The sequence below is a fragment of the Hibiscus syriacus genome, unplaced genomic scaffold (genome assembly GCF_006381635.1).
Source record: "Hibiscus syriacus cultivar Baekdansim isolate YM2019G1 unplaced genomic scaffold, ASM638163v2 tig00110546_pilon, whole genome shotgun sequence".
NCBI classification, from domain to species: Eukaryota; Viridiplantae; Streptophyta; class Magnoliopsida; order Malvales; family Malvaceae; genus Hibiscus; species Hibiscus syriacus.
In genome coordinates, this window is record NW_024062773.1 from 489,908 (window position 1) to 517,446 (window position 27,539).

The 27,539-nt window shown below is 35.3% G+C and overlaps 1 protein-coding gene, 1 long non-coding RNA gene and 1 pseudogene across 2 annotated transcripts; all 3 read right to left on the reverse strand.

Annotated features, from left to right (window-relative positions):
• Positions 1 to 5,407: 5,407 nt before the first annotated feature.
• Positions 5,408 to 6,311, reverse strand: LOC120130369. The gene is made up of 3 exons (XR_005516827.1): positions 6,245 to 6,311; positions 5,742 to 5,851; positions 5,408 to 5,485 (listed from the first exon to the last, which is right to left on the reverse strand). It is a non-coding gene; the product is annotated as an uncharacterized LOC120130369 (long non-coding RNA).
• Positions 6,312 to 7,094: 783 nt separating this feature from the next.
• Positions 7,095 to 11,851, reverse strand: LOC120130357 (annotated as a pseudogene).
• A 4,866-nt stretch (positions 11,852 to 16,717) lies between these two features.
• Positions 16,718 to 27,290, reverse strand: LOC120130358 (homeobox-leucine zipper protein ATHB-13-like). Its single transcript, XM_039147609.1, has 5 exons — positions 27,244 to 27,290; positions 27,015 to 27,127; positions 17,567 to 17,659; positions 17,105 to 17,481; positions 16,718 to 17,035 (listed from the first exon to the last, which is right to left on the reverse strand). Exons 1-5 carry the CDS (start codon positions 27,288 to 27,290, stop codon positions 16,718 to 16,720), a joined length of 948 nt encoding a protein of 315 aa, XP_039003540.1.
• Between the last annotated feature and the right edge of the window lie 249 nt (positions 27,291 to 27,539).

Consider the following 27,539-nt stretch of genomic DNA (forward strand, 5'->3'; position numbering starts at 1 on the left):
AACACAACTGTTTCCAACCACACCAGAAAAGTTAAGAAGAGGGTTTGCAGTCAATCCAATACTGGTGGTTATTGTTGGAAATAAAACACTCACACAACACTTTTATTGAAACTCAAACAAATATTACAAGAGCACTCTCACTCAAAAACAAGAACTACAACTCACTCTTATAAGACTTTGCTTTTCACTCACTTAGAAGCTCTTAATTTTTTCTTGATGCTTAAAACTAAAATGGGGAGAGGTATTTATACTACTCAAGAACAATCCTACACCACACAAATAAACTAATTTAAACCATTACAATTCAACAAATATCTAACTCACCTAACTAATTGATGTAAGCAATGACATCATTACTTAAATGATGTAAGCAATGACATCTTTAATTAAATGATGTAAGTAATGACATCAATTTAGATTGGGTTTGGGTTTAGGCTCCCATAATGGATCAAGTTTATGATCCAACACCCCCCTTAAACTTGATCTCGTGACCCCTAGTAGGTTCCTTAATCTTAAGAAGTCTTCACTGGTCAGTGGCTTGGTAAAAATATCAGCAACTTGATCTTGTGACTTCACGTATTCACTTCCACATCTTTTCTTGCAACACACTCCCTTATAGTGGTAGCGAATATCAATGTGCTTGCTTCGATCATGGAATACTGGATTCTTCGCTAAGGCAATGGCTGACTTGTTGTCGACACAAACCTTGGTAGCTCTTCTTGTATCAAACCAATCTCCTTCAATAGATTTCTAAGCCAAATTGCATGACAAACACATGAGGTAGCAGCAACATATTCCGCTTCACAAGTGGACAATGTGACAATCGGTTGTTTCTTTGACATCCATGTGAACGCAATATCTCCCATGAAAAATATGAATCCAGTAGTGCTCCTTCGATTATCTATATCTCCACCCCAATCACTGTCACTATATCCAACAAGCGTGTAATCATTAGAAACTGAATAGAATAAGCCAAAGTCAATTGTACCTTTCAGATAGCGAAGAATTCTCTTTGCGGCTTTAAAATGGGTGGTTGTTGGAGATTCCATGTAGCGACTAACCAATCCAACTGCGTGAAGAATATCGGGTCTCGTGCAAGTTAGATAACGTAGACTTCCTACCAAACTTTTGAAGAATGTTGGATCTACACTTTCGCCTTCTTCATGTTTGGTCATCTTGATCCCGTATTCTGCCGGTGTGCTTATTGGCTTACAGTTCTCCATCTTGAACTTCTTCAGTATCTCCTTTGCATAGCTTTCCTGTGAAATGAAAATTCCATCATTTTGTTGCTTAACTTCAATGCCAAGGTAGTACGCCATGAGCCCCATGTCTGTCATCTCGAATTCTTTCATCATCACATCCTTGAATTCATTAAACATGCTTGGGTTGCTTCCAGTGAAGATCAAATCGTCCACATAGAGACGCACGATCAAAATATCTTCATCTTTGATCTTGATATATAGAGCATGCTCGTAGGGACATTTGTTGAAGCCATTCTCTTGGAAGTACTTGTCGATTCGGCTATTCCATTCCCTTGGTGCTTGTTTTAGCCCGTAAAGAGCCTTCTTCAACTTCAACACCTTGTGTTCATGCCCTTTGACTTCATAGCCTGATGGTTGCTGAATGTAAACTTCCTCTTCAAGAACTCCATTTAGGAAGGCAGACTTTATATCCATCTGTTGTATCTTTCACTTGTTTTGAGCTGCCAAAGAAATGATTAGTCTGATAGTCTCCAATCAAGCAACAGGAGCAAATACCTCATCATAGTCAATTCCAGCCTTTTGACTATAGCCTTTAGCAACTAGCCTCGCCTTGTGCCTTTCAATCTCTCCTTTCACGTTTTGCTTTGTTTTGTACACCCATTTGACACCTATCGCTTTATGTCCCTTGGGAAGTGAGGTAAGTTCCCATGTGTCATTCTTCTCGATGGCCTTGATTTCTTCATCCATCGCATCTCTCCATTTCTTTTCTTGTATCGCTTCTTGAAAGCTCACTGGTTCACAATCGGCAAACAGACAAAATAATGTAAGATTATCTTGTCGTTCAGTTACCTCATAGAGATCTCTAAGGCTTCTTGTGCGTTGCATAACTCTTTCACTTTGACTCCCACTTGACGATGACGAAGGTTATGAGTCTCCTTGAGTGGTTGATGTTGGTGAAGTGGGTGGAGTTGCAAGCTTTTGTTGAGATTCATCTAGTTGTTCCCTCATTGTCTGCTCATCTTCTTCAAACTAAGGAAAGAAATTGAAGTTATTTGTATGAGAGTTAAAATCCCATTCTCCTTCTTCGTTGAAGACCACATCTCGACTAATCACAAACTTCTTATTGTTTAGATTGTACAACTTGTAGCCCTTCGAATTAGCATCATAGCCGATGAAGATAAAACTCTCGCTTTTATCATCAAGCTTCGTTCTTCTCTCATCTGGTACGTGAACATGGGCTATACTTCCAAAGGTTCTCAAATGGGAAATGCTAGGCTTTCTTCCACTCCATGCTTCTTGCGGTGTCTTTCCCCATACACTTCTTGTTGGAGATCGGTTTGTCAAGTGGACTGCACACGCTACTACCTCCGCCCAAAATTCCTTAGGTAGTTTCTTGCTTTTGAGCATGCTTCGTGCCATGTCGAGGATTGTTCTGTTCTTTCTTTCTGCCACACCATTTTGCTGGGGGGATCTAGGAACTGTCATTGGTCGACGAATTCCATTTTCTTCACAGAACTCTTGAAACTCCTTGGAAGTAAATTCTCCACCTCGATCAGATCTCATGGCTTTGATCTTTCTACCACTTTTTATTTCCACTGCTGCTTTGAACTTCTTGAAGACTTCAAAAACTTCTGACTTCTGTTTCAAGAAATATACCCAGGTTTTTCTTGAAAAATCATCAATGAAGAGAAAAAAAATAGTTACTGTTACCGAGAGAGCTCGGCTTGATCGGTCCACACACATCGGTATAGATGAGCTCGAGTGGCTTCTTGGCTCTTCTTCTGACTCCTTTGGAAAGCTTTTCCTGAATTGTTTCCCAGCTAGACATCCTTCACAAAGTTGATCAGGATGGTTGATGCGAGGTAGTCCCTTCACCATCTCCTTCTTAGATAGCAGCTCTAGACCTCCAAAATTGAGATGCCCAAATCGAAGATGCCAAAGCCATGATGCATCTTTATAGCAAGCTTCCAGGCACTTTGCAACATCATTTTGTATGTTGATCAAGAACATTCTATTCTTTGACATCGGCACTTTAGCAATGAAGTTATTCTTATCATCTTTTAGAAATTATAATTATTCATATTAATATCATAACCTTTCTCTACCAGTTGCCCTAAACTTAAGATGTTACTTTTCATATTGGGCACATAGTAGACATTTGAAATAAATTGATGTCTCCCATCTTTCAAACGGATAAGAATGTTACCTCTCCCTTTCACTGCTATTGTGGAATCATCTCCAAACAAAACATTTCCGCTTACTGACTCGTCTAGCTCCACGAACATGTCTTTCGTTCCACACATGTGATTGCTTGCACCACTGTCAAGATACCAGGAATTTGCTTGGCCACCATCAGTTTCCTTTCGTGCTAGAAGAAGAGTTTCTTTGCCATCTGTATTTTCCTCCACGTAGTTAGCCTTCTCCTCAATTTTGTTGTTGGGAGCTCTACATTCTGAAGCATAATGCTCAAACTTTTGACAATTATAACATCGAATTTGAGATTTGTCACGCCTTGAGTTCGGATTGATTCTTCCACGGCCTCGTGTTGAGCTTTCTCCTTTCTCATAGTTGTTGTTGGAATTATTGTTGTTGTAATTCCAGCCTCGTCCACGACCTCGACTTCCACCTCGTCCATGGCCTCTACCTTTGCCTTGGCCACGTTGGTTTCTATCATTGCGTTGGCTTTAATGCATATCTTTGAGTTGCAACTTGAGGAGTTGCTCAGTAAACTAATGCTTCTTCTTATGCTTCTCTTCGTATGCTTGCAATGATCCTTGGAGTTGCTCGATCGTCATTTCTTCCAAGTCTTTAGTTTCTTCAATCGTCACGACGATGTGCTCAAATTTGGATCCACGAACGGAGTATCTTCTCTATTATCCTCACATCGTCTAACTTTTCACCATTTCTTTTTAATTGATTAGAAACAACTACTACTCTTGAGAAGTAATCTGAAATAGACTCAGATGCTTTCATGTTTAAGGATTCGAATTCACCTCTTAATGTTTGGAGACGAACCTTCTTCACTTGCTTGGATCCTTTGTAAGAGGTTTGCAGCTTCTCTCACGCTTCCTTGCTAGAGCTTGCACTTGAAATATTTTTAAAACCATCATCATCTAATGCTTGATAGATGAGGTAGAGAGCCTTCTTGTCTCTCTTTCTTGAATCCTTCAGAGTTTCTTTTGATCTGGTGTAAGAGTAGCAAAAACATCATCATCCGCAGGCTCGTTATAGCCTTTCTCTATGATATCCCACACATCTTGTGATCCAAGAAGTGCCTTCATTTTGATACTCCAATTGTCGTAGTTGTTGTTGCTGAGTGTCGGAACTTGGAATGGTGCCATACCATTTGCCATATCTCTCAATATAATGAGATTTTGTAAAATCCGATTGCACGGATGAATCCGGAACGCCGAAAAAACCTTGGGAGGGACTTGGACACTCGGTCAAGGGCTCCAACTCGGCTGACTCGGCTCAACTCGGTGAGTCAACTTGATTTTCTGGCAACAGTCTTCCGGCGGTGCGTGGTGGTGCGTCAGAACTCAGATTGAGAAAATTTTGGTGGCGTCGGATTCCTCTCGTCGAGACCTTCAATCTTTCCAACTCGCTCTGATATCACTTTGTTGGAAATAAAACACTCACACAAACAACTTTTATTGAAACTCAAACAAATATTACAAGAGCACTCTCACTCAAAACAAGAACTACAACTCACTCTTATAAGACTTTAAAAGCTCTTAATTTTTCTTGATGCTTAAAACTAAAATGGGGAAGGTATTTATACTACTCAAGAACAATCCTACACCACACAAATAAACTAATTTAAACCATTACAAATTAAACAAATATCTAACTATCACCTAACTAAATTGATGTAAGCATGACATCATTATTTAAATGATGTAAGCAATGACATCTTTAATTAAATGATGTAATAATGACATCAATTTAGTTTGAATTTAGGTTAGGCTCCCATAATGAATCAGTTTATGATCCAACAGTTATGCCAGCATATTCAAGCTGGTATTGCAGCTCAACCTGTCACAACAATAAAGGCAGATATTACTCGTACAAACTATAATAATTTAACAGAAGGGGTACATATAGCTAGCTACACCTCGTTGCTTAAATGAAGATGCTGACAACTTTGTTATTAGCAAAACGAACTCATGACAGGAACAGGGGTAAGAAAGTCGCAATTACCTTGCCGTTTGATCAGGAACAACAAAACTAAAGATGGTCTTCAATACTGGTTCAGGTTCATCAACAGTAACAGTGGAGAAAAGCTAAAAAGTGAAAGCCAAACTCAAAATGGATAATATCCAATGCTACAATAATTTCAAATGTCAATAGAAAACAAAGGCCCAGTGCCATGGTTTGAAATTAAAAAGGGAAATAACACCTTGTACATTTGTAAGGTACAAAAGCCTCTGTTGTTGTATTCACGACACGAGAGTAACATACCCCAACAGGATGTAACAACTATTAATAAGTCCTTAGAGATATAACCCAACTGAATTGTAAAAGCACTGCACAACTTACATTCGATTTAGTGTCGACCTTCACATCAGTTGTGATGTTCTTGTTCTTCAGCTGAGTGTTACATCAGCCAAGAGCAATTCGCCTTTCTTAGTCCCAGTTGATGTGATTGCCTGACATAATTCAAAACTAGATAAAAGGTACCCGTGAAGTAAAGAAGAACCAGAACGATAAATCTCTATATCAAGCACAAAATTATTCATGCAAACACATGAAACAAAGATCAAAGGAATTACTGAGCCTTACAGATTAAAATTAGTAAAAACAAAAAGATATTATACACTAGTAAGTAAATAAAATGCTGAATGAAATTCAACAAACATTAAATAAATTCAAAATTGAGATAAAAAGAACAGCATTTCCCTAGACGAGTTGGTAAAGTTGGTTCAATTACGAGTACATTAACATAAAGTCAAATAAATAAATGAAGCGAAACTGAATAGCAGAAGCATCACTGATTCAGCGGAAAAAAAATAAAATCCAAAAGAAAAAAAGAGAAAACTCACGACTCCATTAGAAGTGTAATCCATTAGAGTGTAGTAGTGAGAGTGAACTTGTGGTCGGCAACTATAAATGTAGGCTAACGTGCGCAACGTCCCCACCTATGGGATATTGTTTTATAACTCTCTCAATTATTAAAAGTTATAAAATAGTTTTTTAACTGTAGAGTTTTGTTTTCTTGAGTCCCTCGATTGTTAAAATTTACAAAATGATTATCCTACTATTAATTATGTTCTAAACTCGTCATTTTCTGTTAAAAAATTGACAGTATTTTGAGTTGAACGTTAACTTACTAATTATGATATGATAAAATTTGATCTCAGAATCTTAAACTAGTATCATATCCCAATCATTATGTTTGTTCTAGCTTAAATAACTGTGAATATTTTTACGGAAAAGGACAATTTTAGAAAATAATAAATAGTCGATGACCATTTTATAACTTTAATAGTCGAATGACTTAACAAATAACATTCTATAGTCAATGACCGTTTTATAACTTTTAATACTTGAGGGACTTAATAAAGTAGTACCCATAATCAAGGAACATTTATACTTTTCCCTAAATATATTACATATAACTGAATTATATTCAAATAATTATTTGATGGTACTAATTTTTATTTACTTGTTATATCCTCCTTATATGATTTGTTTGAGAGTATGCATTATGATGGCACTTGCTAGTAAAGGCAAAGGTCATAATTATTATTAAATATTACTATATATATGAGGATTTTAAGAAGTTGGGATGAATTTTTGTAATTTTATTTCATAGTAGTGCCACAGTTGGACTAATGGTTTCTCATCTGTTTATAGTGCTTACTTCTTTCATAGTGGCAGGTTTTGCCAAACTCAGGCTACACAAAATGCATAAAGTGAAGTTCCTGGAGTCCAAGTAGGGTGAAACTTTGCCACCCAACTGTATAACCATTCCCAGGTAAATGCACCCATAGCTAGCCGATATTCCACCATACACTGTAGCACCTGTTATAGGTCCATAGTACATTTCCTGTGTTGGTGTCGATGGCGTATATCGGTCCGTCAGAAGCTACGGAACCTACGAACAGATGCCGTTGGCCAGTGTAACAGGCGCCTGGGCAGTGTCGTTGCTGGGTTTGCCGTGCCCATAGGACATCTCCCGTATTAGCATCCAAAGCTACCCATGCTCCTGCTGTAGTTGTTTGGTTAGATGGCGTGCGCATGAAGCTTTGCCGATCACTGTTCGCGATGTTGGTGTAAATTCTTCTTCCATCTGTGGCTGCGCCCCATATTCCTCCTCCCTCCTTCCCACCCGTCCAGCCAGCTGATAAACTCAAATTTTAGATCACAAAGCATCATCAAATGAGGTGTACTATTGTGACTATAGAATGGCCTTTTGTTCGTACTTACATTAAACCAAACTATACCACCATTATCTCGGTCTAAAGCCCATGCAAAGCCACTCTTCTGCAAAGCGACCGCAACATCACGAAATGTTCCATTAGACGTTATAGTGAGGAGCATTGGGCTTCTCCAAAGTCTGCATCTAAATTAGGACCCGGGGCAGTCAGGGTTGTTAGGAACTAAACAAGCGAAATAAAATACGTCATAGCCCCCCAATTGCTTTGACCATCTGATCCTTCCCGAATCAATGTCCAGGGCTACAACCGAGTCGTAATTTGTATCAGGGCCTATGCACTGATCAGGATGACTTGGTTTAGCATCTGATTGTTTTGCGCCTCTTGACATTTTAAAACTTCAGCAGGAGCTGTGTAGAGTTCCCAGTCGCCACATAAACTAGTCTCCTGCTTGTATCGATTGCAGGGCTGCTTCCCCATACAGCTGCTCCTGCATATCCTCCCAATCTGCCTCCATTATCTGGAAGCATATATGTTTGCCATAAGATTGCACCGGTCCGGATGGCTAGCTTTACGACGCTGCCTCTGAAAGTGCAGCATTGCTCTGGTGGTAGTCCTTCCTCTAGAGATGAAACTCCTACATAGAAGGCCCTGCAGGACAATCAGATGAATAATATATTAATTAATCATTGGCAAACAAGAAGCACTTGAAATGCAAATCGTAGGTGACTAACCCCATGTAAACTGTTCCAGATCCTGTGATCAGAACCCTGGGACGCGGGTCTAGTGTAGTAGACCAAACGAGTCTCCCAGTTGCTCGTGCGAGAGCAATCACTACCGCCGTCCGTATATCCCTACGATCAAGAGGTCCCCGTCAACTGTCGGGTTGATCTTGAGACGGTAACATTTACGACAACTCCGGTGCCGGATCGTCCAGTTAACTCGCTTAGATTCTGCTTCCAAATTAAACCACCGTTGAATGCATTAACCGCATACAAATATCCATTCCATGATGGAAGTAGACAACTCCATTTGCAACCGCTGAGTTGCTGTTATGTCCTTGCCAGCATAGAATGACCATCTTAATGCTAAGTTCCTGACTGTTAACGAGTTGAAAACACTTCTCCACCGCATACCTTCTGTTATTTAGGTCGCCCCCATGATTTGTCCACTGAGAATCATATGGCACAACCTTGTGTTAATTTCGTTTTCATGGATGAAAGTGATGAGATAGTGAATACAAGAATAGAGCTCAAGAAGAATAATGGAACTTACATCAGCATCTGCATAATCCATGGCTGTAAACAACACATGGCCAGAAGAAGAAGGACGATGATGCGATCATTCGGGGTGTCAGGGTATAGGGCATGGCAAGGTATAGTTAAACTACTAGCGAAGGGATGGTAATTAGAAGGCTTAAAGTACGTCCTGCTTCTTTCCTTTTTATCGAAGTGAAGGTTCACTATTTATTTATTTAAAGTGCTATACCAATTGAAGCAGGCATTATAAGCGTTAAAGTGACTGATTTCCAGCGGCTTATCAGGTTATTGAACAATTACACTGTCGAAATTGGTCAAAAAATTATTTGTTTTAGTTTTATCAAAGCATGTCTCACGTTTCATGTTGAAATGGGTACCCGGCCGGTGTAATGTGATTCTGAAAACGCTTTGAAAATGGTAGGAAATAAAAATTCCCTGTAACGTTTTAAAAGCTTAGTAAAGAATAGAAGATAATCATTCTTTGAGTATAAACATAGTCAAGTTGCACCGCTTACAGATTTAGAATTTTTTTTTAGAGTTGACACATATATTAATAATATAAAATTTTAGGGTGAATACACACATATATTAAAAAAAATTAAATTTTAAGAATAAAATTTGGATTTTAAAAATTTTCAAGATTGACAAGTGGTTACCCTAACCCTAATGTACACCGAACATTCGCCACTAAGTTACACCAACGCAGCCTCACAGTTTTATAGTAACCGTTTATAAGTCACTGTCACACCAAACCGCATTCATAATTTAAAAATATATTTTAGAAACAAATTACGCCTATAATGTACACAACTACCATATAGAACGGCACAACCGCACAAGCATTCGTAATTATGATTATTCTTTTTTTTAATGGAAAAAAAATGGCTGTCCATTTTTCCCATATATATGGGGTAAGGGGAGGTAAGATAGTAGGCTACCCCTAACACCAGGTTGAGAGCAGCTTCCGTAAGAGACCTCCGAATTATGAAATGCCCTCCGTGGGACTCAATCCCACGACCTCAAGGTTAAGAACCTTGTGCTCTATCAACTGAGCTGGATGGTCATTTCCTTTTTTTTAATGGAAAACTATGACTATATATGGTTGGTAGGGGAAAAACGCATATCAAAGGTGATGAAAAAGCAATTAGAGCTAGATGAAGCGTTTCGTAAGGCTAATTGGAATGGAAACGTCTAAAATGGAATATTCACATCTCATGCATGCATTAACCAACAGGATTTATGATTTGGTTGGACATGGCATGATTCAGTGAACCTCACTTCACCTGCACTTTATTTGATAAAAAAATTAAAAACACACACACACCTCACAAGGATAATTACATTACATAAACTTAAAATTTTATTTTGATCTATCTGAACTTAAATACAATTTAATTTAATGATAAAATATCAACAGTCAAAGATCAAATAATTTAAATTAATGGCATATGGTATTGGAAGCTTAGGGTTCTTCCTCTTGTATGCTATTCATTCAAGTCTTTTACTCTCAACGGTTATTCAAGCGGTTACCCATGTTCTTCCATGCAATGTTAATTTTACGGATATGTTATGTTCGATTCTTTTTCTTCCTTTTGTGTTTTCATTGTTGAGAGGTTGAACCACTACAATAGAATTGGTTTATTGAGATTTTTTAGTTCTATAGCGACATTTTTAAATGCCGCAAAAAACACTCCCGACACAAAAAAAAATGTCGCAAGAAGCGCCGGTTCAACGAACGCCGCAAGCGTTAGCGGCATTTTTAAACACAAAACGCCGCAATAGATCTTGCTTTTTAACAGCGTTTAAGAAACAAACGCCACAAAAAGTCTAGATCTTGTTGTTGTCTGCTAGAAATACCAACGTGCTCGCGGTCCTACAATTTAAAATTTACATGACTTATAAAGTTAATATTATAGTGACATAATATTATTTTTTAAAAGTGCATCATACCTCTCCTTTATTTGAACTCCAAAACCTGACTACATCTTCTCATTGATACCTGAGCATTCCAGGTGTGACATTTTGAAACTTTTGTTCTAGGCTGAGATTATTCTTACAATATTCCTTTTTTAAGGAACTCTTGTGGTCTCTCCATTTATTTCCTAATGCTTGCTTCAGATAATTATCTGAGACCTCTAGAGAGAATTTATCCTACAAATAACACAAGTGCCAAAAGTAAATATAAATTACTATTGAATTATAATGAACTATTTATTACAATGAAATTATTACCTTAATACAATCCACAACCTTATTTTTGTTACTATTCGGCATCTCACGCCATGACTCAAAATTGATCGGTAGAATATTAACATTGAGTACAATCATGCCTAAGTAACTAGCTAAAACACACGCTTCTGTCCCAATAGGTTGGCCAACATCATTACTCAAAACTTTCACGCGATCCCCAAGAAGAAATTCATATAATTACTTCATTATCGTGAGACCTCTACTCTTGAGCCTTTGACTATTTTCAACTACATAAGAAATAATTGAGTGTAAGTTTTCAAAATCAAGTCAATAAAAATCAACCACCATTTAAATAAACTATCAAACATTACCTTCAATTTCTATAGTTTCTTCAACTGTATTCAGAACTTCTGAAGATCCACCACCAATTGATTCTTCATTATTTGTTTCATCCTCCTCCTGAGGAGCTCGAACAATCCACATATCATTTAATTTCCTCTGAGGCATAATATCTACAATAAACAAATAACAATATTAGTAACTAGTTACAAGAATACCATTAATGAATATATTATAAATTAATAAATTAAGATATAATATCTTACTACATTGTTATGTCATATCACTTTTCATAAAGATCTTCATCCATGTCAACCTGAACCCTTTGGAATTGTGAACTAATACTAGTGATAGTTTCATCTAAATTTTGTGTGACAAAAGGCAAAGTTTCTGATCTTGTTTCAATGTCATATCTACTTCCATCCTCGATGTTTATCAAGTTTCTAGGGGTATTGCGGAGTACAACATACCAACCCTCATCCATTAGATCGTGACAATAAAAAACTTGTTTGACTTGAGAAGAAAATACATAAGGCTTATCCATCAATTGTAGACTAGTGTGAATTAATCGAGAGAAATTCATCATTGTAAAACCTAATTGTTAATGTGTAAGGATTCCATAATATTCTACATCTCCCTCCACATGATGATTATCTCTAGTACTTGCATAACTTGTAGTTGAAGAAGTAACAACTAGTCCACAATTTTGTGTCATTCGTAATCTTTCACGAGATTTCGTGTGAAACCTAAACCCATTAATGATGAATACATTATATTTTTCAACAATTCTATTTGGACCTTGAGAAAGCCATTTAACCTCTTCACTAATTTCCCTCCTACTTCAAACCTATTATGCGTAAAATGTGAATTAGTTAGCATTTATATCAATATATTAAAAGAAGAAGAGTTATACATTATTTACGTGTGGTGCAAATATTTAGTTGCTTATCGTCTGTTCTAACCATTCATGAAAAGTTTCTATGAATAATTTATGAATCTCTCGTTGATTTGTGCGAACGAAATCTTAAGACTTCTTTAAAATCACTATAAAGTAGATTAAATGGTTAAAAATGAGAAATATAAAAGATTAAGTGAAACATTAGAATTTTAATTGAAAAATTTACTTGCGTAAGGGATCAATTGAATCATAATGGAAAAGAACATATCAGTGTGCTTGTACCCAAGACTTATCATTTAGTTATGCAATTTCAACTTTGCCGAGTGGTTCACCGTAACTTCCAAACAAATATGTCTCAACTAAGTTATTCAAATTGCACATTTCATTTCTATGTGGCCTATTCGACTTTATTTCAACATCATCCAAATATCTAAAGAAAAAAAGTCATACACTCCTCTACAAAATACCCTTCAACAATTGATCTTTCTGGATATCACTTATTACGACAGTAAGACTTCAACTTGCACAAAAACCTAGGCACATAACACAACACAACATTATATTAATAGTTGTAATTAAAAGATATATTCAATAGCAATTGAATACATATAAGTCCATTATCACCTCTCTATAGGATACATTCATCGATATATAACTGGTCCACCAATTTTAGCTTCGTGAGGGAGATGAACCAATAAGTGCATCATAATTGTGAAGAATGAAGGTAGAAATATCTTCTTCAGATTACATAAAGTCAAGGGGACTTGATCTTGCAATTTCTCAAGTTCTTCAACCATTAGAACTTTCCCACAAATAGCTTTCATAATATTGGAAAGTTCAATTATACAATACGTCGCCTTATTCGACATACAACCACGTAAAGCAACTGACAGTGAATCTTGCATCAATATATGATAATCATGTGACTTTAGAGAATAAAGTTTATGATCTTTAACACTGACACATCGATATATATTTGATGTATACCCGTATGGGACCTTTACATCCTTCAACATCATGCAAAACACTTTTTTTCTTTCTTCGACAACGTAAAAATAGAAGGCGGTAATCAAGATTTTCCATTAGGAAGTAATCGAGAATGAAGATCACGCCGAATTATGATGTCAACTAAGTCAATTTGACTCTTTAGATTCTCTTTAGATTTACTATCTACATTGAGAATTGTTCCGATAATATTTTCACAAAACACTCTTCTCAATATTCATGACATCAAGATTATGTCTCAAAATGTGATCCTTCCAATATGGCAACTCAAAGAAAATATTTCTCTTTTCCACAAATCCACCTCATTTGGATCATCCTCTTCATGAGACTCATCATCACTTTGTTGTTCAACATCATGATCATTCATTTGTTTTGTCTTTTACTTTGATCGCATGTTCGATAGTTGATTCATCTTTCCATAAGTGAACTTGACATGTTTCAACATTGACAAGATATCAGACCCGATTGCTTGCTCAGGAGCTTTTCTAAACTCTTCAGTACCATCAAACATATATTTTTTTATATCTAAATATGTGATTTTCACCTAACCACTAATGATGTACCATGTAAGAGAACGTCTTTCCATTATACAACCATTTTGAAGATGTATGCGTAGCACAACAAGGACAAACATAAAGACCTTTGGTATTCCAACTAGATAAATTTGCATAAACAGAGAAATCATTAATAGCTCATAATAAAGCTGCACATAAATTAAAGTTCTCATTCTTCAACACATCATATGTTTCAACATCCACTCATAATTGTTTCAACATCCACTCATAATTGTTTCAACTCTTTAAAAAGAGGTTGTATATAGATGTTAATATCATTTTCATGACCTTTCTCACTGGGGATTATCATTGATAAGATAAACAATGATTGTTTCATGCAAATCCACGGAGGCAAATTGTAGGGAATACACAGAACAAGCCAAGTACTATACGAAGTACTTGTGATTTTAAAAGGATTAAACCCATCAGATGCAAGATAGAGCCTAACATTTCGAGGATCTCTTGCAAAACTTGAAAATTTTTTGTCAAATGACTTCCAAGCTAAACAATCCGCAGGATGACTTAATAACCCATCATCGGTTCGTCCATCATGATGCCACCTCATATACTCAACAATCTTCGAAGACATAAAAAGTTTTTGAAGCCTAGGTATTAGAGGAAACTACCGCAACTATAATGGTCCTTATCATAAAAACGTCTTCTTATATTTGTCTATTACAGTGTTTTTATTAAAAACGTCACTAATATTTTTATTTTGTGGCATTTTCCCCTAAACGCCGCTTTATGCATAAAATTAGAGACGTTTGTTTTTAAAACTCCGCAAAAACCGCCGTTAAATACCCATTTTACTGTAATGAACGTTTATTTGGGTTTAAACTCCGCAGATAAATTGTTCATGGTAAACTTCCATTTACATGAAGCACCGCCGCTTATTATTTATTTACATCAATATACTAGTTTAATATATCTGTCGTACTGTCAATGCTGTTACACATGGTTTAGCGCATTAGATTTTCACTTGTATCTTAAGAAGTGCAACTTTCTTTTAATATTTTGTAGTGTTTATATTTAATATATTAATCATGTATAAATCTATATAATTTATTATCTATGTATAAATTTAGATACCGATAAGTCGATAACATGTATACATCAAATATAAATGCTGTTTTAAAACTCTGCTCGCCAAATGTCGGTAGTTGCAGCCTGCGTGTTGTTCGAAGATTATTTCAAATCTCTTCACATGATCCCATAATAAAAAGTATAGTTGAATAATATTTTTTACTTAAACGTCGCGTTTAATTTATAATTACATCATTAACTTGTTTGTGTGAAATTAGGGTTTTATCTGGCTGACTCCAAAAGACTAGTTGAGTTTCAAGTCTTGATTTATATCAATATCTACTTATTGCTTCGGGATGCCACTGACAATTACTTAGAGAAGGAGAATGATTCATCAAAGTGTTGTGAAAATAGGACTCTAGTATTCAATTGATTATAGTAAGGTTACAAATGTACTAAGATGATGCCTAATGCCGAAAACATGAATACTAGAAGATGATGAAATTTTAAGTAATAAATGAATATTTGAAATGAATAATTTTACCCGAACCAAGTGGTCTCCGTAGTGAATGAATTGTTCCTTGAGGACTCGAATTTTACTTATTCTGAATTAATAAAATAAAATAAAAAAGAATAATTTCAATGTATGTTTAATGGTTGAATCTGATTTTTATGATAAAACACGGGATTAAGTTAGATCGTGATAACTTACCTTCAAACCGTAATGTAACATAATATACGATTACCACTTCTCATTCTAACCATACCATCCATATTTATAAATATAATATAAGAATCCTTTTTAAATATGTTAATATATGTTCTATCTTCTCCGTAAATTATAATTTTATATATTTTTATTATCACTTTTCCTTATAAAGATTTCTTAGATTTTCAAATTTTTTCTTAAGATATCTTAAAGCTCAGCCGAATATAATTTGTTATTTTCTCTGTTTGGTTACACTCCTTTGATATGAACATTATTAATCTATGTTACCAACTAAATTTATTATTTGATAATTGGATCTATCCACTTGTCAACTCAGCAATGAACATCAATTCTATGATTGACATCAATCATCCTATTGCATGATGTTAGCGACATATATACTAACACAAACAAAGCAGAAAAAAGGATCTTGAACCTTAGACACATTGTTCATCGTCTTTTTCAGTTCGTTTCTCTCCTTTCTCTAAATCATCATCGATTTTGATTCTTCCTTCATTAAAAAAAATGAGCTATCCAAGACTACAACCTTCCTATTCATACCATTAATAATGATATTTCTTTTAAGAAAATATACTATGTTTAATTAAATATTTTATTTAGTTAAATTTTAAACATGAACAATCAACTAACGTGTTAACATTTTTAAATGAAATTGATTTTACGTCTTAATCTAGGGTTTTTTGTTCAAATTTTCGTAAATTAATTAAAGAAGAAATGGGTGGATATTCAGGAAAACGACCCTTTCCAGCACCCCTTGTTTGCTTCCACTCTTCATGTACATGCTTGTCATCTTCTTCCCTCGGAATGTGAGTTGGATACTCTCCTTTTTCTTGTATATAAAATTTTAAATTAAGATTATCAACTTGGGATTATATATTTTGGCGTTTACCCTCTAGTACTGATCAATTACTGATGAAATCGGGGGGGGGGGGGGAATTATCGTTACAAGGGACTAGTGCACTCCACAGTACACACAGATGATTTCAAAGCAAGAAGGAGAAGAAAAAGAAACAATAATTAAAAAACCTGTAGCTAAAGGGAATCACCTTTCTATATTCTTTCATGGCCCATGCTAGAGCTGCTGCAAACCAATCTGCACTGCAATTTACTTAGCAAACTCTTGATTTCTAAAAACAAACTTCAATTGAAATGATGTTGTTGCTGTTGTAGGTCGAGCCATGGCCAAAACCCGGTTTGATCCTCCATGGTGCAGAACATGTTGGTGATGAGGCTTTCTTCTTTAACCATTTGAGGTGGCTGATTATGATGATCATCGTGGCTCAAATTCGACGATGCTGACTGGAACACTAGTGTCGTTAACGGCCTCTCGTGTGCCGATACCGACATATCCAACTTCACATCGGAGCTGTTGTCGCTTCTATTGCTGCTACAGCCTTCGGTTTCTTTGTTCAGGTTGATATATTCACTTGCTCCGTCTCTGCTCTTCAGTGTCATTATCTACTTGCACACAACAACCACATTAATGAACTTACGAAGTAGTCAAACTAATCATAATAAATAGATTACCTGTGCGTGGAGTTTTTTGTTGTGAGCTTGAAGTGCGACATTATCGTCTTTGATCAATTGGTACTGTCTCTTAAGAAGATCATAATTTTTCTCCAGTTGTTTGGTTTTCCACCTGGCTCTTCTGTTCTGAAACCAAATAGCAATCTGTCTGGGTTGCAGTCCAAGAGCTCTAGCCAGCTGCATTTTCCTCTCAGGTTCGAGCTTGTTGCCTAACTCGAAGTTCTTCTCTAATGTCTTCACCTTTTCCATGTTAAGCCTCCTCTTCTTTTCTCCTGCCTGTGAACCCTCGTCTGATAAATCATCCTCACCGTTTGCCTCGTCACACACATCTATCCCTGGAAATGGAATTGATCTCTTCCCCGGAAACGGTGCAACACCTATGGTAATGCACCCAGAAAATCAAAACCAGGAATCGGACAAAACAAGATCATATGATAAGCATGAAGAAAAATGGAGTAGTACCATGGAATTCCTGAGGGAGAATTTGATCGATGGAATTAGTGGGGCGTTGATGATCTTCTTGATCATGAGGAGGTTGGACTTGGAGCATGAAATCTGCTGGGAAAAAAGCCATCCCATGACAAGACATAGAGCATGAAATTTTTTGAATTTGAAGGTGATGCTGAGTTTTGTGGAAAATCGATAGCTTATATACCTGATCAACTTCAACCTTTAGCTTCTAGGAACAAAAGAAACTAAAATTTTCTTTAATACTATTTCAATTTCTATCAATTTCTGAGAGATAGATGCTTATATGATGAGTCTATTGTTTTATTTAGTCTTTTTATATGAAGATGGGTTTATTTCGTTAGAATACAGAGATTTTATATGTTTTGAGTTAATGGTATGATATGTCATTCAATTATTATTTAAATCTTGAATTATTTTTCATAAAACTAATTGATTTTAATTGTTCTCTGGATGATTATTATCCCTAGAATCTCATATTCGAGCAGTTGTTTATAAACATATTTGAGCATTCATTTTTAAATAATTGATAGTCAATTATAATTTATATTTATAATTAAATTAATTAAGATATACATCATTAAATTAAATCATTTTAAAACTCTTACCATAATGTTGAAGTATTATCTAATCTCTAATTTATTTAATTAAACTTGAGATGAATTATAAATAATAAAAAATATCATCCTTGTTTGATCACTAAATATAAATTACATTGTACAAAAATTCTTTCATTGACACTATTAAAAAATATCTCCAAATCATTCAAGATAAAGTTTGAAGTGCAATATGTTCCACGTTAGATTTAAGTTTGAAGAAGAAGAAGAAGAAGAAGAAGAAGAAGAAGAAGAAGAAGAAGAAGAAGAAGAAGAAAGAAAGAAGAAGAAGAAGAAGAAGAAAGGAGAGAAGAAGGAGAAGAAGAAGAAGAAGAAGAAGAAGAAGAAGAAGAAGAAGAAAGAAGAAGAAGAAGAGAAGGAGAAGAAGAAGAGAAGAAGAAGAAGAAGAAGAAGAGAAGAGAAGGAGAAGAAAAAGAAGAAGAAGAAGAGAAGAAGAAGAAGAGAGGAGAGAGAAGAAGGAGAAGAGAGAAGGAGAAGGAAGAAGAAGAGAAGAAGAAGAAGAAGAAGAAGAGAGAAGAGAAGAAGAAGAGAAGAGAAGAAGAGAAGAAAGAAGAAGAAAGAAGAAGAAGAGAAGAAGAAGAAGAAGAAGAAGAAGAAGAAGAAGGGTAGCTAGGGGAATGAAAGCTAGGGGAATGAAAGCTAGGGGAAGGGTGGCTACGGGAAGAAGCAGAAGAAGAAGAAAAAGGGCAGCTAGGGGGGAGGGTGGCTACGGGTGTATATTTGATTTAGTATAGTTAAAATTTTTCTTTATATTTTTTCATATGCAATACGTTGAAGAAGAAGAAGAAGAAGAAGAAGGGCAGCTAGGGGGAAGGGTGGCTAAGGGTGTATATTTGATTTAGTATAGTTAAAATTTTTCTTTATATTTTTTTCATATGCAATACGTTGAAGAAGAAGAAGAAAGAAGAAGGGCAGCTAGGGGAATGAAAGCTAGGGGGAAGGGTGGCTACGGGAAGAAGCAGAAGAAGAAGAAAAAGGGAAGCTAGGGGGGAGGGTGGCTACGAGTGTATATTTGATTTAGTATAGTTAAAATTTTTCTTTATATTTTTTTCATATGCAATACGTTGAAGAAGAAGAAGAAGAAGAAGAAGGGCAGCTAAGGGAAGGGTGGCTACGGAAAGAAGCAGAAGAAGAAGAAGAAAAAGGGCAGCTAGGGGGGAGGGTGGCTACGGGTGTATATTTGATTTAGTATAGTTAAAATTTTTCTTTATATTTTTTCATATGCAATACGTTAAAGAAGAAGAAGAAGAAGAAGAAGGGCAGCTAGGGGGAAGGGTGGCTACGGGTGTATATTTGATTTAGTATAGTTAAAATTTTTCTTTATATTTTTTTCATATGCAATACGTTGAAGAAGAAGAAGAAGAAGAAGAAGAAGAAGGCGAGTGTTTATTTGATTTAGTATAGTTAAAAATTTTCTTTATATTTTTTTATATGCAATACGTTAAAGAATAAAAAGAAGAAGAAGAAGAATGAGGAGGAAGAGGAGGAGGAGGAGAATGAGAATGAGAATGAGAAGGAGGAGGAGGAGGAGGAGGAGGATGAGGATGAGGATGAGAAGGAGAAGGAGAATGAGAAGGAGAAGGAGAAGGAGAAGAAGAAGGAGAAGGAGAAGAAGGAGAAGGAGAAGGAGAAGAAGGAGAAGGAGAAAAAGAAGGAGAAAAAGAAGAAGAAGGAGAAGAAGAAGAAGAAGAAAAAGAAGAAGAAGACGGGTGTATATTTGATTTAGTATATAAGGGGGAACAGTGGCTACGGTAAGAAGAATAAGAAGAAGAAGAAAAAGAAGAAGAAAAAGGGCAAATAGGAGGAAAGGTGGCTACGGGTGTATATTTGATTTAGTATAGTTAAAATTTTTCTTTATATTTTTTTTCATATGCAATATAAATATTGTAAGAGTTGAGATCCTAAACTTGAAAAATCAATCTACTGCTAACTAAAATTTTTGAATTATTTAATTTTTATTTTATAATTCAATTCGAATTTGAAATTTTTTTAGTGAAATTAAAACATGATTTTTTTTCTCGAATCTAGACTTGTTCACCGCCTCTAAAGATGGTTGCTTAATAAATTATGTATGATAATGTGATGACTCTGAAAACAATTTCATGGAGTGATTCCAATAATTTGAGGGTCATCTGCCTGGTACAATCCTTTTTTTCCCATACTTTAGTAACAAATAGTAGTGTTTTCTCAATAAAGAGACTTGACTTTAGACATAAATAAAATTTTCAGATTGGGAAGCAACTTTCAAGAAGCTTGATTGGTTCCTAATATATGTATTAATGTGGAGTGGGTTATTATGAAAGAGTTAAAAGATAATGTTATAGTACTATTGCATGAAGAAATGTGATTGTTCTATAGATATAAAAAAAGAGGTAGGGTGACAAAAAAGTTTAGAGTTTCTCGGGGGTATGTGAAAGATGTCGTGTTTTAGATGGCTGGGTTAAAAGAAAAAGAGAAATGAGTTGGATGTGCATCTAAAGAGAGAGAGGGATGGGGCCAAGAGCAAAGAGGGGGTCGGGATCAGGGGTTGCTACCTAACCCACCGACACCTATCGTGCATCAGGACCAAACCCTCTTCCCCTTCCATCAGTTTTGGTCCTTTCTTTTCCTCTCTGCAACTCTAAAATGGCTCCATCTGATAAGAATAGCGATATGAAAATCCCGAGCAGAACTCCTGTTGCCAGCTCCCCTTGTGTTGTCTTTCACTCCACCACCATACCCCAACTGATGCAATCGCTTATTCCCATACCAGTTCTTTTTTCTTCTTCTTAAAACTTAACCAAATTTTAAAATCATATGGTATATCATCTAAACCATTATAACTTCACCATTTCACTTAATGATTTCGCATTAGGGTTTAAATCTCATTTCAGGGACACTGATTAGAACAACATAAAAAGCAAAATTTAAGATTGTGTAATAAATAACATACATAAACACATTTATTTGATTAGACGTAGTAATGATTTGTTGGAAAAACAACTTTTTAGCAGACAATTTCCTTTTACCCCCCTGCTCCTGCAGGCTCATCACCACAGAATTGTTTTCAGACGCTTTAATAAATACTACAACTATAGCTGCTACAATGTTCTGTTTCATCCCCTTTTTAACCTTTTAAACCGTTGACTGCGTCTGTTGCCATTATTCTCACTGCCTTAATTTCCATGCACATGGAAGCTCAAGCCTACCCCATTTCAATGGGGTGGATCCATGCATGTTCTCCAACTTTTTTCTTTTAATTTACATATTCTATTGACAACTACGATATAATTAGAGAAAATATTATAAAATTAACTAAAATAAATAAAACAGAAGAGCTGAAACTTGGTTTCCACATGGCCATATTTCTTGCTTGGGGGGAGTTGGTTCAGCTTGCAGTCCCATGCGCTCATCTTTGTTTGAACGTCAACTGCATGCCCCCCCCTCTGTTCTCTCTTATTACTTTTCCTCCCTCTAAATCTTTGTGCCAGTCGGCAAAAATGGATTTTACATTCTTTGTCAACCATTGCTCCAATCATCTTTTTAATATTTATTATTATATTATAAAAGTGTATATTTTTTAGTCGGATCAAGTTGGCTAGAAACATGACCTATACTCATCCCTAATATTAAAGAATTTGCGAGAGTTTTTGGATCCAACCATGATTTCAATTTTACCATATGAATATCAATCCCTTCTTCCACACTATTATCCATCCTCATCATTATTATCCTCACAAGAGACAACACTCTTGATCCTTCCGGCGTTCAACATTTTTGTAAGAAATTCATCAGCCTTACCAACAAATTCTGCCTCCTTAATTTATTCCAAATACACCCATCTTCCTTTATTTCAGTAAGCAAACTTTTCACCACATCAAATCGTTCTCTGCCAACTCTAGCCTTACAAGTTGTTCTATCAAAATCTTATAAGTCCTGAAATTTGGATTCACCCCTTAATCAAAAAAGGTTCCACAACATCAAAATCCATACCCTTTTGAGCGTAAAGCCCTATGGTCTAAAAACTTCTTGAAGTCTCCCCTCACCCCACCCCCAGTAGCTGAACACCATAAAAAAGGTTCATAAATTTGACTTTAACATTGTTAAAATTTATATATTTAATGTCACCGATCAAGGCCTTAAATTCCTTCTTTCGCTTGAACTTTGCAAAAACAGCTGGAAAAAATTTCATTCTGGGAATGCTCAAAGTTATAAACTTGATTGAGGTTTGTAAAAATAAATAAATAAACAGAGTCTTGGAAAAAAGGAGCTACCGCAAAATTTATCACCTATAGCAACACCCAAGGGATTCTGGGCTTAATCCAACAATTTTCACTAGCCTTTACACTACAGAAGAGAGCTAGAAGCTTGTGAAATTCGAGACACTTGATTTGCTTGGAATTCACTCTCTTTTCCTCCAATTGGAGAAGCTAGTGTTAGTGATGTTGAAATTGCTAAGGCCATCTGGTCGCTCAATCCTTACAAGGATACCGGACCCGTTGGGTTACCTCGAAAGTTAAGAAGAGAATTTGGAGCTTGGCCTCTTGTGAAGCTAGGCTCCATCAACCCATCAATTTGAGCCTCCTTGCTTTGGTCCCAAAAGTTCAAGCCCTAAAAGCCCATTACATGGTTTAAGATGGCAAAATAGTTACCGGAAGACGATGGCCAGAGTTTTGCCGGTGAAGGAGAGAAAAAATTGACTCTAGGATTTATTACAGGGTATTATATCTAAGGTTAAATGGATATAAAAAAAAACTTAAAAAGCTCTTCTAACACAACAATATGCTTAACACAATTGACAAAGACGAAGGGCAGTAAAACACGATTTTAAGAGCATACACACATTTTCCTATCTTTTCACATTTTCATTTTCCGGTTATCACTGATAATGCCATTATCTTTCAAGAAGCGGTACGTTCGGTCAAATAAAAAGAAGGCTGAATTGAGGACATGATGATCAAAATCAACATGGAAAAGAGCTACGATAGAGTAGAGTTCTTTTTTGCTACTTTTCTAATCATGAGTTATGTTTCCATCTCGACTATGGCAGTCATATTTATTTATGTATGGAGTACCTCGGCTTTCAAAAGCTTTCTCACCAACACTGAGGTGGCAAACATGTCATTCGGATCAGGTTTGGATCGAGTTATTTCGGGGCGAATAATTTCGGGTCTAGATTAAATTCGATTTAATTTTGTTTAGATTGGGTATGGTTCGGATCTAGTTTGGTTGTACAGTGAATCGGATCGTGTATCAGGTAGGGTTAATTTTCGGTTCAGGTGATTATTAGATAAGTTATTTTCTGGTTCAGATCAATATCAGAACGGTTGATTTTTGGATCAGGTCAATATTGGGTCGGGTCAATACCGGATCGATTGATTTTGGGTTGGGTTAATACTAGATCGGTTAGATTTCAGGTCGGGTCAATATCGAATCGGTTGATTTTCGGTTTAGGTCAACCTTTAGATCATGTCAATTCGGGTTGAATTGGTTATGAGTCTAATCAAAATCAAGCGTATATAGAATAATTTATATATACTTGTAAAAATACTTTTTTCTTATTTGTTAATTTTATAATTTAGGTTTAATTTTAATTCTCAATCGTTCAATATTTTGAATTAAAGCAATATTTAGAGATGATAAATCGATAATTTGACACAAATATGGTCCTATAATACGTGTTAGAATTTGTTATCAAAATTTTATATTGATCTCGTGTGAAAAGTTTGTAATGGGAACTATTTGATAAAGAAATAATTTTTTTTTAAATTTATTTTCTATTATCAATTTAATATTTTATTAAATTTTAAAAAAATAATACATAATTTTGTTTGTTAAGTTTTAGTCGTAACATAAATAAATTTTATATTATTTTATTATAAATCTAATATTACTTCCATTATTTTAGTTGTTTTCTATTATTTTTATTATAAATCTAATATTTTAATAACAAGTAAGATAAGTAAAATTTATTTATTACTGTTTTTAATTTTACAATTAGATTCTTACTTTTATATTCCTCTTAAACTTTCTATTATTTATTATAAATATAATATTTTTAATAAATTATCAATTTTATTTAAATTAATTTATTCTTGAAAATAACTTTTATCATTTAATAACTTTTATCAATTTTAATCTGTTTAGGTTGCTTTCGGGTCGGGTTAAATTCGGTTAGGGTTGCTTTTGAATCGGGTTAAAATTTGGTTCAAGTTAATTTCGGTTCGGTTTGCTTTCGATACGGGTTGCTTTTGGTTCGGGTTAATTTCGGTTTCGGTTCGGGTTGATTTCAGTTTCGCTAAATTTTGGATCAGGTATGGTTTGGGTCCGATATCGGATCAAATTTGATTATCATGTTTGAATTAATATCAGGTATTGGATCAAGTAAATCAGGGTAAAGTTTCCCATGTATAAGTAAAGCTTAGAAGCTGATTAAAACATTTAGGAACGAAGCCTATCTCATTTTGTTCGCAGATGATATTATTATTTTTTGTGAAAAATGACATCAACACTTGGCAGTTGGCACTATGAAGTTTTTACCAAAGAATTGAACAAAAAGTGAATTAATCTGGACATATCTAGAATCTTATGTTCCCCTAATACTTCCCAGAGCCACAGGACCTAGCTAGAGAACAAATTTGTTTCACATGAATTCTACAAATGACTTAGGGAAGTATTTAGGGTTCCCTATTCATTGGAAGAGAGTCACAAAGGCAGACCACCATTTAACATCACCTTCATACTTTCTTAATTATTTACTAACGATTTGTTTTACAACAATTAATATATTTTCCAACTAGTAATACCTCATTTAACCTTGCAATCTCGAGATATGATCATATTTGCTGGAATCTTGAAGCCAAAGGATTATTTTCTATACAGAGTGAATATGCTCAAGCTGAAGGTTGGGACCTCAAGAACCCTAAAATGAACTAGCCTACTGTTGGTGACCGACTCGATTGGAACATGATACGGAAGGCAAAACTTGCTCCCAAGATTAAATTTTTCCTATGGGAATGCATGCATGAAATCTTTCCAGCGAATTAACCTTTCCTCTTAAACGAGGCATGAACAAGGAGGACACATGTCCCCTTTGCAATTAGCATAGGGAAATGATAAACCATATCTTAAAAGACTGTAAGGTGATGGAACAGTGGCGGCGGCGTAAGGTCTGACCTATCAGCTCCGTAATTGAATGATTATGTCCTAGTTGAAGCCATGCATAAAGCTTTTGATCAATTCCATGCTTTGTTGACACCACTTAAATTTATTCCTCCAGACCAGTTATAAACATAACAGTTAAGTCATAAGTGGATCCCATCCCCCATGGGTGGTCAAAGCTCAACACAGATGGGTCTGCCATCGGCAAGCGGTGCATGATGGCCTAGTTTTAGCAGAAAATGCTAATATTTTATCAGCTGCATTTCAAATAATCAGATCATTGACCTTGTGTTTTCAAATAATCATTCTTGTTTTCTAGTTATAATAGTTTGGGTTCAGCTCTTACTCTATATATATAATAACATACAAGATCCCATTCTTCCTGAAACATTTCCAAAAAGTTGCTTTTATCAGCTTTCATCGTCGCTTTGTCAACCTTCAGTGATCATTCTTCTCATCGTCGCCATGTCAACGTAATAATAAATACCTGCTTCAATTTTCATTTTCATCGCTTTCTCTGCTGTTTATATCCATCCTTTTCTATATAAGTAATCAAGAGTTAATCTTTCAATCTTCAAACCCTAATCCCAACGAAAGAATTTATTGGTCAATCCTCCCATAACCATCTTCCCTATTGATCGTTGAATTATCTGTTTTCTCTTTGTTTTCTTGCTCCTTTCGGGTTTCAAGATTATAAGCAAAAGAAAAAGGAAACATGGAAACCAGAAGAATGACATTTTCCAAATAGAAGCACTCAAGAACCGCGTCGTGGTGGATTCTACATATGCAGACAAGACTTGGAACATTCTCGAGCATGCAATTCATGAGATTTACAACCAAAACTCTATTGCCAATAGAGTTTTAGTTTCTTCTGTTAGTTTTTCTCTATCTTTTTTCAGGTTTATAGATTTTTTTTAGAGTTTTAGTTTATATTACAAATCTTTTTTATAAATTACAGTTTCTCATATTATTGGGTTTTTTTAGATTAATCTCGCTAAAATCTGAGAATAAGTAATGATTTTGTCATTTTTCCGATATTAGATGCAAAGTGAATTTGGAGTGATTGAGTTGACCAGTTACCGATTGTTATTAGGGGTAAGAGTAATAAATCTGGATTGTATATTAAATTTGGGTTCATATTGAATTTGAGTTTTAACTAAATATATTTTTAGTGTTATTTCAATTCGGGCTTAATGAATGAAATTTTTAAACTCAAACAAAAATAATGTTTATAATAGGCATATTTTGTTATCTTTTGACATAAATAAAGCCAGATGGGTATAAAAAAATTTAGGATATACACAAATTAATTTTAAAGTGAGTACATATATAAAAAATAATACTTAATAAACTAATTTTAAATTCTAGATTAGGCACGTGTCCATCATAAAAAGTATATAACTCCGCCACTGCTTGATTATGTTCCTCATCAACCACGATCGATAACTTCGCCGGTTTGCACTCGATGCACTAGTTCAAGAAGTGAGCTCAGAAGCCTTGGCTGAATTTTTTCGGAACGTATAATATTATCTCTCCACAAGTTGAGTCCCAGATCATAGACACAGGGGTTTTGTGAGTATTTGCAACATAAGTCTTCTCCATGTACATAAATATTTGTCGAATCATTTGGATGGCCTTGTTGTGGTCATTCCATTTCCTGTTCAGTTCTTCAAGAAACAAATCACCTTGTGCAGCCTCAAGAGATATCGATATTTCTTGGAGTAGCACAGTCATAGTTGTAACCAGTCCAGTGTAAAGCTTGTCATCAAATTTGTGCAAAATCATGTTATATGCATTTCTGAATTCATATCCAAAGGCCAATATCATAAAGAAAAGATTTAAACTTGAGCTTCAAGAAACCTGCAAAGCACATGAATTAATGGAAAATATACATTAAAAACGAGAGGTGGAAACCTGTAAAGCACTTCAAAACTAAGGCCAATAGACAGTGGCGGAGCCATCACGCCCACAAATTAGTTTATTAAGTATTATTTTTATATTTGTGTCGATTCTAGGTATTTTTATACTCACCTTGGATTTATTTATGTCAAAAGATAACCCAAATTTAATATACAATTCAGATCTAGTACTCTTAACCCTAATAGCAATCTGTAACCAGTCAACCCAACTCCCTCCAAATTCACTTTGCATCTAATATCGAAAAACAACAAAAGCATTACTTATTCCTAGATTTCAGCCGAGTTAATCTC

What these genes read in the sequence shown, in the direction of transcription:
- LOC120130358 (XM_039147609.1), bottom strand. Translation starts at nt 27,290, where the DNA reads ATGGCTCCGCCACTGTCTATTGGCCTTAGTTTTGAAGTGCTTTACAG. An exon ending in ATCTCTTGAGGCTGCACAAG is followed by an intron (nt 17,660 to 27,014) that starts GTGATTTGTTTC and finishes TTTTCCCAGCAG; the next exon opens with ATTTCATGCTCCAAGTCCAA. An exon ending in TCTCCCTCAGGAATTCCATG is followed by an intron (nt 17,482 to 17,566) that starts GTACTACTCCAT and finishes GCATTACCATAG; the next exon opens with GTGTTGCACCGTTTCCGGGG.